Source organism: Odontesthes bonariensis, chromosome 16 (genome assembly GCF_027942865.1).
Source record: "Odontesthes bonariensis isolate fOdoBon6 chromosome 16, fOdoBon6.hap1, whole genome shotgun sequence".
NCBI lineage: Eukaryota > Metazoa > Chordata > Actinopteri > Atheriniformes > Atherinopsidae > Odontesthes > Odontesthes bonariensis.
In genome coordinates this window covers 10,984,422-10,998,339 of record NC_134521.1, presented here as the reverse complement: position 1 = coordinate 10,998,339, position 13,918 = coordinate 10,984,422, and the positions used below count along the sequence as shown (strand labels likewise).

The following is a 13,918-nucleotide window of genomic DNA, read 5'->3' as shown; positions in this document are numbered from 1 at the left end:
AAAAAAACTTTCCATTTAAGAGGAGATGTAATTGTAGAAGTTGTTGTTTATACTCTGTGCACATCCGAATATTTCCAGAACTGACCTTTAAAATGTCAAAGAACTTTGAAAGATTTGCATGATGACCAGGAAACGATCTGTGTCACGAAGCATCAACATACGTGGCTGTGGACCAGAAGAAATAACAACCCTTAAGGGCTTGTTTTGCTTGCAGACCAGCTCGCATCAACGCACCCAGCTGTTTCCCTGCAGTGGTTCATTGACCTGATTGGTTCAAATCCGTTGGTGACAGATGGTGATAGACAGATGTGATCCTTGTTAGGTAATTGCTTTATTTTAGAATAAATATGCAGAAGTCAAAGACAATTACAAATGCCTGTGTAAAAAAAAAAAAAAAAAAAAAAAAAACGTATTTACATTGTTTTTGCACAGAGCTGAATAAATGTATACATAGTATACAGCACAGCTCATGTAGGTCGTTTGTTTCTTTTGCTGTACAAAGTGCAAAAGGTGATTAGAAAAGTAGAAAAACAAACTAAAATAAAATAATAATAATAATTCAACTAATACAGGATTTCCCCTGCAGTTGGGTGCTGGACTGGTCAAAGTGGGCTCTTAAAAATAAGATGTACACAATAGATTAAATGGATTACGGGATTTCATGACTGTAGATCAGGTTGTTTCGGGTTGAGGGGGCATGAATAAGCAGATCCAGAGCAACACACTCCCTCTGTGCTTTATTGTTTCATTGATAATAAATTGTCAGAGGTAACTGTGCCAGACAGGCTTGACGTAACAGGCTTTACGACCGGCTGAGGATTCTGACATGCGAAGACAAATGGTTGGGGTCAAATAAAGGCAGCAATGAAACAAACATAACATAGCAGGGAGGAACTGAAGCAACTCTGAGCATCAGAGTGTCGTGTGTGATCTCAAATTAAGCCTTAAACTCAGCCTTAAGCTGGGGGAGAGCCGCTGGTCATTACTTCCTGCCTTGTTTTGTTTAGTCAGTATAGTCATAAAGGCCCCCAGCATGAATGCATCATTATTATTATCATTATTATTTGTTTCTGTGAAGGAGACGAACATGTTTAAATGACACAGTGGCAACTCCTGACAAAAGCCATCCAAGGCTTTTTAAATCTTGATTCTCTAAGGCAGGCAATCATAAGCTTTTTCAAATGTATTGGTAATGGATCATTGATGCAGCAGCAGAATCTGTAAAACCACACAAATCATGTTTCCTTTCAAACTCGATTTAAGATACCATGAGAAAAAAGATTAAAATTTGTCAGGTATCTTCAGTCCTGGTACATTTGCTATTTGAAAAATTATTCGAGAATTTTTTTGGACAAGTAGCTGGCATTACAAGTCTATTAACAAGACCCAACTAAAACTCTGAAGTTAAACTATTATGGCATAAAATGGGTTCCAGACTCAGCAAAGTAGGTTGATTGCTTGCAAATGGGCATTCTGTATCACATGACAGTAAAAGGGATTTAATTTTACTTGACTTTCTATTAAGCTATTTTCCCATCAGTTATACATAGATAATGTCTTTTAATACCAAACTGATGGCAGTGAAAAATGTCTTCCAGCATTCATCCTCCAGCTGTGACTCTCCTTCCAATATTTTTGTTTTTGTTACAAGCAATGTCTGTCACCCTCCAACAGTTCAGCGATGTTGGTGGAAACATTTGCATCTGACAGACATGGCGTCATACTTGAAGGTGGATTCAATTCAGTCCATTAAAAACATAAAAAACATATGTAGTTTATAGGTTTAAATCCCTAACAAGGACTCAGGTTACAGAAGTCCAGCTCCTGTGGTTTACGTAAGCCAGTGCAGTGATCCCTTGTCAGAAGTTGTCCCGTCTGGCTTTGGCAGTGCAGTGGTCGTCTCTTGAAGCCCTTCCCGCAGGTTCTAGAGCAGGGTGACCACTGCCCTATATGCCACTCGGCACACGGGTCTCCACAAACCCTCGTGGCTGAGGGTCTTTGTGAAGAATCGCAGTCAAACCCTGGCTTCCCGTCTGGTTTTAGACACTGCACCATCCTCCTCTGGAAGCCTTGCCCGCAGGACGCAGAGCACTTGTCCCAGCCTGTGGCTGTCCATTTCGCAGGAGCAGAATCCTCATTACTGTAGGAGCTTTTTAGGGTTTCTCCTTCCTTTTCTTTACTGCTATCCTCGGCCAGGACGCTGTTGTGGGAGCTTGAACGCCATTCCTTCTTCACAGTTTTGTCCTCCTTGTTCTGACGGGGTAGGTAGAAGGAGTAGCGGATGCGAGGAGGTGTCAACTTGCCTGCACATAATACCTCCACTGTCAAGGCTTCTCCTAGCGGTTTCACAGCCTGCAAGATCTCTGAGAGGCCAGATGTGCCGCTGTAGCGCAGCAGGCTGTTCTTTACAATGATATCTCTCTCGCCAGCTGAAACTATATAATTCCCATTCAGCAGGTAATGGCTCTGGCTGTTCTTCACTGCCAAGTAGTTGTCATCACTCCTCATTCCTTTGTAGCCTCGCTGACGTATGTCGACATTGGCTGCCCCAACTGGCAATATCACAACAAAGTTGTAGCCATGCCTGCATGCCAAAATATTTTACAGTCAATGATGATTGAGTCAAATTAAGAAAGTTATGTTTACGCAACACTGGCAAAAAGAACAAGTAATATTATATAAAGGCTATCTGATGATGATGGTAATAATGAGGGTTTTACTCACATGGGCTTTGTGAAGAGTCCTGACACCTTCTTGCAGCCCTTGTTATCACCTCCACAGATTCCACACTTATCAAACTTCTTGGTGGAGCCAATTTTGCCATCACATCCAGCCTTAATGCACTTTCCTTGGACACACACTCCCGTGGAATCTGGCGAGCACGGAGTCCCGTCAACAACCTGAAAATCCGCAAACACACTTTGAGGTTAACTTCCCAAATCAAATACACTTCCACTATCAGAAATCTCAAGTAGTCATAAGCAAGAATAACACATCAAAAAGAAGCTCCGCTACGCTTAAGTTTCCTTGTTTTATAGATTAGGACACAGGTGAAAAGCACAGAAGATTCAACAGTTCCACTGGAAAATCTTCACCATCACAATGCAGACTTTAGTCCACGTTGAACTCTTTCTATTCCATAGCAGAGCAAAGCTAAAGCACCAACAACAGCAGCCCACATCTCAGATTGATCCACTTGTTTCTGAGCCTGCCCCCTAGTGGCAGCAGAAAGGTATAGCATGTAACAGTGAGTTTTTAAATCCCCAACAAAGAGCAAACGCAGAAGTATGTTCGGATCCTAAAGCTCCATCTTTAAAGTCTCTGTGACTCTGTGGTGAAAACATCCAGCTGCTGTGTGATTCAGCGCTACGTGTCCCATGGGAGCTCTTAAATACTCCTCCGCAGGCATTATAGTGGACTAAAGTGTGAAGTCTGTCTCACTGCTGCTAAAGCTCACCCCACACCCCGCTATCTGTAACAGATAAACTATCCTCCTCCCCTCCTTCATTCCTTACTTTAGTTTCTGCACTAAGACCAGAGACAGCTGGCTGATAGATATATTTTTCTTCTGCATCACAAATTAAAATGTATCAGCCTAATTTGAACCTATTAAGACCTGATGCAACATATGAACATGTCTCCATCCATGTTTGGTAGACACCTCGGGTATGAATCGGTTACTGTATAATTCTTATCAGCAGTCGGTTTGTTTTTTCCTTTATCAGGTGAAACAAAGATTTTAAAAAAATATATACACTCTCTGTTTACCTTTGGTGAGAGAACGTAGAAGTAGCCGGTGCCGTTTGCCCTGCAGATGAGTTTGCACCTGTCATCTGGGGAAATTCCAGAGTACTTGGGTACCCACACCACAGGGTGGGTGATATGATTACTGTTGAAACTGAGGCCAGAGTTCTCACACTGCTCTTCCCGGTAAGTCTTACCTACACAAAGAGGAGGAAGGGTACAGCAGGTAAGAGGTGGATTGGAGAGAGGATTGTCACTGGTCAAAGTTGTCTCCTCTGAAAGGTTCCTACCTGTGTCAGGGCAGCGGTTTAAGTTGCAGGAGCGATATTTGACCCGAACCCCTTGGCAGTATTTACCACCATTTGATGGAACTGGGTTGTTGCACTCTCTTTTAGACAGTTGGACACCACCTCCACATGTGCGCGAACAGGACCCGAACAGACCCCACTTACCCCAGCGGCCATCCACCTGGAAATACAAGAATAATAATAGTAAAAAATGAATTAATAAATAACGGATTACATTAATGGCAAGTGTGTGCTGATATTTAACAATGATGTCATCGTGTGAGCCTTACCTTCATATTTTGGACCCGTTTGTCAGAGCAGACCCCTCGGTCACAGACCTGCCCATCACCACAGCGGGTGCCATCTGCCCAGGGGAAGTGCCGAGTCATGCACACCAAGTGACCGCTGGACTTTCCTGTGCACCACAAACGGCCGCATGGTGGCTGCATGAGGGGACAAGGCTTGGAGCCTTCTCCGAAGGCGAGCTCACACTGACGGTCAAGGCTGTAGGACGTTCCGGGCAGCAAGTCGGGAAGGACGAGCGGTTTCTGAGGCTGGTCCAGCAAACATTCCCCTGGAAGAGGAAGACTCAGTGAACAACTCAGGGAAGTAGGAATTAAACTAGATTTTATTTTCTAATTACCAGCTGTGAGAACGTACAAGCTAAAAGACCTTACTATTTAGAGTTACAGTATGTTTGTGAACCCTTTGTATCCTTTGAACATGCACACATGTCCACAGTAAAAAGAGTCCTGAATCAAAACACATCAAAAGAAACCACTGCTCTCAAAAATCTAAAGGACGTCTCCAGTTTGCAAAGACATCATGGATGTTCCTAAACATTTATGCTGCAGTGATTTTTGGACAGACGGGACCAAAGTTGGACTATTCAGGCAAAAATCTTCAACCAGTTACCAGATTCTGTGTTCAGTAAAAGAATAACAGCGTGTGTATTGTTAGTTTGGTCAAATTCTGTTTCTGTGCAAATGTGAATTAGATGAAAATTTGACAAAACACATGGTAATTCCACAAGGTTCACAACTTTTTCTTGGAGCTAAATTGAAGGTACAACTTTTGACAAGTCAACAGAATAGATGACGGCATGAAAATCAGTGCAATCTCCACTTATAAATAAAAACATATTGTATCCTTGTCATTAACCATATATGTGGGTGGGATTGTGTGTTGGGTGCAGCAATCAGCTATTTCCCTTGTTATTTGGTTTCTTTGAAGTGGAAGCAAAGCTTTATGCTGTGCATAAGGTTCAAGCCACATAAAACACACAGATACATGCACAAAAACATGAATGAGCCTCCCACGTAGAACCACCCCCACCCCAATCCATCCCTAAAAAACACCCCAAAACCACCCTTGTTGCACGAAATGCAGGGACATCCTTCAGTACTGTTAAACCTTTGGGATCAGAGCTTAGAATGACGTACAACTAGGATTTAATGCAAAGGGAAAAGTTCTCCATTTAACATAAATGACACACAGAGACCTTTAAAGAAATAGGCCAATCTCTCCACAACAGAAAGATGAAAGATAAACTTCGGTCGAAGAAAAATGTTTCCAGGAGAAGCTTTACATTCCTCAGAAACACACGGCACTTCTCACCATGATGAAAAACTTCGCATTGAAAAGAAATAATGTGCTCTGGGGAAAACTGGTATCCCTGACTGTGAACTGTTTATTATGCCATTTGTGCTGCGGTGAATTCTCAACAGATAATAAAGCAGTGAATGAATGACTAGCAGCTGGTGGCAAATTTGTTTCCTCTCATTTCACCGCAAATTTGGCAGAAGAAACACACTGATTAGCAGATAGCAAACTGTTATATATACAAGTCACTCTACACTGAATAAACTAAACCTCACCTCTTCCTTCCTTTTCTCTCTCAAAAGCACAATCATGGAAAACAAAAGCTGGCTGTGTGTGTTTGTGTGTGGACGGACGAGCAGGTAAAAAAACATTCTGGAAACAGCCCTTCGAGAAAATTGTCTCAAACTTGTGGCAACAAGATTTTTTTTTTCTTTCCACTGCTTTTTGAAGTCTAGATTTATGACACCCGGCCGAGGAAACCAGGTTACAAAAGTGTTCTGTAACACAGAAATCACTCGCTGTCAAGTCAAAAATGTTCTTTATGCGTCTCTCTCTTCCACCAGCTTGTGTTCTTATGCTCAAATACCACCTCAAAAATGGACATGGAGAAAAGCAAAACCGTCGTCTTATTTGGAATAAACCTGCATGGGAAACACTGGGCACATATACCTCTCATCCAAACCACTGCGGTGACGCTCCCAAGAACAAGCCCTCTAATTTGGGAGAGATGTGGGTGCAGTTTTAAAATAAAAGTTTAGCACTGCTCCAAGGCCAAGTCTCGCGGTCTGCCCTGTTTGGCAAACAATTTGCATCCAAATGGATAAATTTCTTCTTGGTTATTGCTGGTCTCTCTTGTGAGCTTGATAAAATAAGAGGTTTGGCTGATGCCAGGTTTGAAGCATGTAGTGTTAACCAGAAGAATGTGGAAATAAGATCCTTTTTTTTTTGTTGATCTTCAACAACAAGAGGAGGTCAACGAGGATGTGCTCTTCTAATGCGATCGACACCCATCAAAATGTTTGTTAAAAACCACTTCTTCGCGTCATAGCTCGCGCATCAGGTTGAAGAGACCATGGAAACTCACCATGTCCTCCATCCAGAAATTCAGTAATGATTGCAGCGCTGCAGGGAGACCAGGGGTTGGTACGATTGATCTGAATAAGCGTCGGAGACATCATGTGATTGTCCTGGAGTTTCCCAAACACATCTTCACAAGCCTTCACATTATCATGTGGCATGTTTAACACGTGTCCTGTCGAGACAGAGTGGGACGTCAGATATCTTTTATAAACACAAAGATTCTTTTATCTTTGTTGATGCAGACACAATACAGGAACGTATTAATATGTACTGGATGAAAGAACATCATGACTGGCCCTACCGAGTTCATGAGCGGTGGTGAAGGCTGAAGGCAGGCCGTCGTCCTCTATCACAGAGCAGCTCCTTTTCGGGTCGCACATGGTGCCAACATCTGCCATGCCAAGAGTATCACAGGTGGAGGCTCCGCAGAGGTCCTGGGGGAAAACAGCCGCAGCTGCCCATTAAAGCATTGCAAAATGGAAACAAAAGCCAGCTGAGCACAACACTTACAATAACAGATTCCAGTTGGAGGAAGCGGAAACCGGTTCTAAACAACACTGACATATCATCTTATACACTGAGTTGGACAACTTCATAACAAACACTTTCAGTTCAGATGTACACAACCAGGGGTTATGGAGCAACGTTATCAGAGATGGATACTGTGTTATAATTTGACCTCTTGTGCTGCATCTCGGATAGAAGAAAGCTGGAAAACATGACAGCCCAATAATGGGAAGTGATGCGCTTATGCTTCCTAAAAAAAACATCAGCAGAGGATTGTCCAGAAGGTTTCACTCTAAGGCCAAAAAAAAAAAGGCGGTTGGATTTGGGAACGACCAAGCCCCTCACACCAAAAGTCCAAATGTCTTCAGATTTTAAAACATGTAAAACTGAATTTGATGTTAAAAATTTGATGTTTTGAACTAATTTACAATTTAGTTTGATGCAAGACAAGATCAGTGACCAAAGGGTGGAGCTTATCCATCCATCCATGTTTTAAAACAGGTCTAAAACATATAATACAAGACTCACCACAAATTTGAACATCTTAACAGAATTATGTTGGGACAGATATCAGTAAAAAAAATTCAACTACAATACTGATAGATTGTCTGACATTGTATGTCTTTGCTCAGTCTCCCGTGAGCCGGAACCATTTGCAGATATGAAACACTGAGAAATTTCAAAGGCAATACAACCAACTTTCTCCAGTTAAGTCATAAATATTCCACCAGAGCACAGGAAAACCTGCTCTTCGAGCGCATCAGACGGAATTTTATCACTTGGCTGGGTTTTCTCTCCCACACTGAAGCTTGTGTGAAACCTCTCTGCAAATGTTCTTGGGTCTCACCCTGTCCAGCTTTTTGTTGTGATGTCACCTCATTGACAGACCTAAGCTATTAACTTGTCTGAGTGTATTGTTATTACAATATGAGAAGCCAGATCCAATTTATAAAAATGACATTATCAAATTGCCCATTAGGCTGTCTTGTTGTCACTGAGGTAGAATTTGTTTCGTGAAGACTGGGAAGAGATCCAGTGGTGTTGAGCACTGCCATCCACCACCCAGTCTTTAAATCATTTTAGTGGTGAACAGTGTTTAGAGCACACCTTCTTCTATGAGGTAATGCAACTGTCCCAAACCATAACATTTCCATGCCAGTGCAGAGTTTCCAGATGACCTATTTTTCTACCACAGCATTCTAAAGCCCAATTTTAGCGAGTATCCACTTGTAGCTGAACCCCATCATCACAGGACAACTTTGGCAGTGAACGCCACAAGGAACTGTCCATCTGCCTCGTCCCAAAACGGCACTTGAACGCTCTGCATTCCCAAAAAACATAGAACCCTGGTGGCGGTCAGCACAGAACTGGTTTAATAACACAGCCTCCACTAACTGAATCCAACCTTAAAAAACTTTGCCAGGAGAAGACCTTGAATGCTTTGAGAAATCGTTCCAAGAATTAGCCGCAAAAACCACAATTGTTGACCGGTGCAAATTCAGTCCAGATGTGCTAATGTGAACAGACATGTTGTGAACACTTCGGCCAGTTGAGTAAAAAATGAAAACCGTGAGATGAACAGGGGAGTAGAAACAATCATGACAGGGAATTGAGTCTCTGCTATGACCTACTTCCCACATCTGTCATCTATCTCCGAAGTTTTTTGTGTATTTCTGCAATTCAAAAATAATAAATACCTGAACAAAGAAAGATTTCTCTTCTTTTAGCTCCTTTTGAACCTATTTCCTTTTGTTCTCAGGGTACAATTCAGGAGTAGTAAAAATGTACTCAGTCCAATATCAACAGTATCACAGACAGAGTTTATAACATCCAGATAGGGGGGGGACTCCTTTTCATGCTCAGCCTGCTATCTATTAATCAGGTAGAGATAAACGAGTTGTGGTCTAAAGTACAGTCATCTCTTCTCTCCCAGGGGAAACTTGCAGGTTTATAGTTGGTTTTAATATTTTGGCTCTTCTTGTGCAGTAATCAGTCAGTCTAACTTAATGAACTCAGTAATCTTGCAACATTCTTTCACAGCAATCAGGCTCTTTGTAGAATTTAAACACAACCGCAGTTGCCTCTGGACAACATCAAGTTGGTCTTCATAAAACCTAGAAAATTACCTTGTGGGCTGGTAAAATGTGCACAATGTATGAGACTTAAATGCCAATTGAAAGTTATGGTAAGCACTAAAGAAAAGGAGTCACCGTGTCATGAACCTACAAACGACGAGGTGTTGTCTTACTGTGTGTGCAATGACTTTGTTTGAGTTTAAAGCTGAAATATTAGACGGGGAGGAGTATTTTCTGAGAAAAACCAAACATATCAGTCACCTTTTACTGAGCAAACCCAGCAGGTCTGCATACAACTTTGTGATCATATCGAATAGAACTTTCTTAAAATAGTAAAAATATGTGAAGGTGTTCTCATTTGTTTAATATAATATTGTTTTCTTTCCTTTGTGGTCATTTTTTCCATCACTTGCATTTCCTCTAACATACACAGAAGGCCTTTTTAATGTGGCCTTGTGAGGGATGAATTGTTCAATGGGTGATGCAGTATTAGGGGTTGAAACACAACAAAGCACAACTTAAACACTGACATATACGTCTGCTGTAAAATGTTACTCTCTGCCTGTATACTGTGAAGGTGTTTACCAGTGTTTGACCCTCCTGCACAGTTCATTTAAGGAACTCCTTGAGCAGGATTTAGCTTTTCAAACCAAACGGTCAGGGCCACTGATGAGAAATTCTCTTTGTTTGACTATTACTTGTACATGCAAGTTTTTCTGTGCTTGTTACAGTTACAGTTTCTGATTAAAACAGATGAGATCACTCACTCATATGTTAACTGAAACAGTGACGGAATCCCTTGACGCCTGCCTTTCTGCTTTATATAGCAAATTACATTCACATGACTCACTGTGGGCAGGTCCCGTACAGTTTAATGGGATCATCTTAACTGGCTGTAGAGTTTTTTTAATATCAGTCATGCACATGCAGCTAAAACCTGGCAACACTCTGTTGCACTGAAAACACTTTTATGGAGAATGCTGACTGCTTTTGAGGTGTCGTGCTCTGAACAGGAAAAGCATGATGGATGAACACAACATGTAGAACCAATACAGCCAAAAGAATGAATGCCAGAGGAAGTGTGTGTCAGAGTGACTAATATGTTGTAAAGGTGCAACTGTGAAAGGCATGCTGCAGCTGTTCTGGAGCAGCTTGTTTCAGGCTTGGAGCCAGCATGTGGGGCAAAATCATAGAGGGATGTGACTGACATACATATAAGAGCAACCCCCCACCACCACCGTCCCAAACCCTTCCAATTCCCCCTTCAGGGGCCGGTTTAATGAGGAGCAGGCAGGATAGTGGGTAGGGCTGGAAAACCCACAGCTGGAGAACAAGAACGGCTGAGAGAAACAAGACACTTCCGACGAGTCATCCCTGAGGGCATTAACGCTCATTAGATTAGGTAAAGTTTCAGCTATAACAACTCAAAAGTACATGTCATGTTTAGTGATACTGGCCAGATCTAATCCAGAACCTTATTATGTTCATTTTCGCTCTTTAATTCTGGTGACCGAGGCTTTGAAACGGCACCATTTGACTCCAGATGAAACAATAAGTGTACGACATCGTTCTCGCTTACTAATTATGTACCCGAGGGTTGGTTTGTCAGGTTTATTTCAATTTTTCATCACACTGACAAATGAATGTGAGCAATGACTTCATCTCTGACCCCGTGTCCTCCACCAAATATTTGGGAGTGCGGAGAGAAGTCAGAGGTGGGGTCCAAGTCTATAAAAACTACCCTCTTAGGATCCATGAAGAGTAATCAAGACTAGTGCTCTGCTCAGCTCAAGTGATTTCCTTTGAGGCCATACATCAGTGTCAAATGTGTGATGCTGTTGGTGGACTGAGTTCACCAGAGAAGGAGAGTGTGTTTCAGAGCAAATTAGTGAAGTGACAAGCGGGTATTTTGAGGGGAAGCTTGCCATTTAAAGTCAAATTTTCCACAGAAATTTAAAGGTGACAAAAGATACTTTTCCAACACACTTTTACCCATTTCTGTGCGCCTGAACACCCTCTTCTGCTACAACCTCACACCTTTTCATTTGAACGCCAATGTTTTACCTGTCGTGTGAAAAGAATAGCCGTGTCCCAATAGTCTGGATGCTTATCGTTGTTTTTATTCATCTTTTTTTGCCAAGTGCAAAAGTTCCGGAGAGTCATGGCTGCGTTCCCGGACACCTTAGGTCCTTTGTCCTCCTCTGATATAATCACGATCTTCACAACCGTAATGCTGATGAAGTTAAGGATGCTGGGGTGCTTGTACAGCTTCGCTGCCACTGACATCAGTGTCAAGAGGTAGTGTTTTAAGTCATCTCCGTGGAACTGCGCCATGGACTCGTCTGCCACGACGAGCGTCTCCACGTATCTGGGGACTGAAGCGAACCTTTTGGCTCTCCCCATTCTCTTCAGCATAGTTTCGGTTACATTGTCGTAGTCTGTTAGTTGCTTGTACTTCTCCAGCAATTGTGCCACTTGGAGGCTTAAATCGCTGTCCACGGCGCACCTGGAGGCAGAACTGTGCTTGAGGTTGTTGCTGTTTCTGCGCCGGATGACGTGCGCACTCTCTGCGCTTCTGGTGTCATTTCGCACCGGGCTGATAAAATATTCCCATCCCTGGTAGCCAAATGCACCGTGTAAACCTTTGCAGATGCTTAAAGCAGCATAGGAGTAGCGGTCAGCGTTCACATATCCGGAGTAAAAACACCGGCTCAGGTCAGCGCTGACATCGGTGTTGTGGAGCCAAAATGCGTCTTGGTTCGAAAAGGAGGGAGCAATGAAGTCAGAATCGTGGTGTAAATCGATCACTAATTCCTGTTGGAATGCTCGTATCTTTATGACACGTTTTCCATTAAGGGTATCCACGTCGTTGTCAGATTCCCTCCAGTCATCGTTATCCAATGTAATCGGAAAGCAAATTTCACTTTCCATGCAGTGGGCAATCTTTAAGAGTGGGACCACAAAGTAGAGGAGAAAAGTCGTTCTAATAAACATGATGATGCTTGCATTCAACAAAGAATGCAATGACCAGCAGAGTTGAGAAAATTATGTTGAATCTGCAAGCTCAGTGGAGGCGGTGAGAGCCACAGATCAGGATGAAGAGAATAATCCAAGCGCAAGGATCTAAAACAAAAAAGCGGGTCGTACAAGTCCACTCAGAGAAAACTCCTCCCGGTCATGACCCATTTCCATCCTCCACCTGTGAGTGCTGCGTCCACTGCTGCCTTCTCTGGACTTTATGCAATTTCGTCATGTGTAAAAATATGGAAACACAATCTCTCTTTTGTGGTGGGGGGGGGGTCTCTGGAGGCGTTCATTGGATGCACATTTCAGCTGAGGGCTTTTTCTGCCGCCACTCAAAACTCAGCAAACAGCAGACTTATAATCATGTCTCCACTCAGTGAAATGAAGAAGAAAATCTCCAGCCTTCAGCCTCGCGCTGACTTTCAGTTGATATCACTCAATCTGTACTGCATTAAATATAAACTTTTGGCCGCGTTGTGAAAATCATATGTTCTTTAAATGACCTTTAAATCAAAAGCAGTATATTACTCAGTAGAGTATGTCCTCCAGTTTCTGTTCCCAGAATGCAGGAACTTACAAATACTCCATTTTAAACGGAACGCAAGTGGGCAACAATAATTTGTTAAATACAGTTAAATGTGAAATGTTGCATCGAAAGTCCCTCAGAGGAATAAAGTCCTGATTTCTTTATCTGTGTGAGTCACGACATCTAGTGGACAACAACAATAAAGGGATCCTATTTTAAAGTAGAGTGCAGCCACGTTTTAAATGACAGATCCACGATGCAATGCAATGACATGAGAGCAAAGACGTGATGAGAAGTATTCATCGAGCAATGTTTGTACGAGTGAATATGTGGTATCATTAATTCTGTTTAAAGCAACATTTTTCCACATAAACTCCTTTGCAGTGGGATTAATTGCTGGAAATATTTATTATAAAGCACTCTTCACAGCACTGGTGTAACCGCCCCATTAGGCACTCAATTTAGATTTAGTCTAATAATAATGAGGACTCTGAGAGGAGGAATTTTATTTGTTGAAAGCCTAGGCATACATTTACATTTTAATAATGTAAGCAGTTCCTTTAAACTTCATCTTAATATTGTCTTTTAAAAGATGTGTATGTGAATTTGGACAATGTTGGGCACCTAAGTCCTGGTGCAATTATTTCCTGATCTAAAAACAATCAAGACATCGAACCCTCATGATAGGTTTATGAGGGATGTGATGTGAATATAAAATGATTGACTTGATGGGACGGGTGTGACAGGAAAGTCTAGGGAATCACTAATCAATCACAAAGCTCTGGTATTTGCAAGACAAGGTTGGATAGAATTTTAAAAAGTTAAACATGCGAATATGCAATGAATAACACAGTGTTCCTAATTGTTGTTCATTCTGTTTATGTTCTATTAAAGCAACAAAATGATCATTCCAGCCTTAATACTGGGTTTATTTTTCAAACATACTTTGGATCATTTAGGACAGCTATGTAAGGTTTTTAAACGGGGTAAATATAAGCATTTAGGGAGTTATTGAAGTTGTAGGGCCCAGACATATATTCAAGGTTAATAAGTCTTATGCTGATTAGTGTTCC

The 13,918-nt window shown here is 42.0% G+C and overlaps 1 protein-coding gene across 1 annotated transcript; it reads right to left on the bottom strand.

Moving 5' to 3' along the window:
* Window positions 1-338: 338 nt before the first annotated feature.
* adamts15a (ADAM metallopeptidase with thrombospondin type 1 motif, 15a) lies at window positions 339-12,512 on the bottom strand. Its single transcript, XM_075487830.1, has 8 exons — window positions 11,360-12,512; window positions 7,015-7,147; window positions 6,718-6,885; window positions 4,322-4,605; window positions 4,035-4,212; window positions 3,769-3,941; window positions 2,725-2,900; window positions 339-2,584 (listed from the first exon to the last, which is right to left on the bottom strand). Exons 1-8 carry the CDS (start codon window positions 12,287-12,289, stop codon window positions 1,792-1,794), a joined length of 2,835 nt encoding a protein of 944 aa, XP_075343945.1. The 5' UTR covers window positions 12,290-12,512; the 3' UTR covers window positions 339-1,791.
* Between the last annotated feature and the right edge of the window lie 1,406 nt (window positions 12,513-13,918).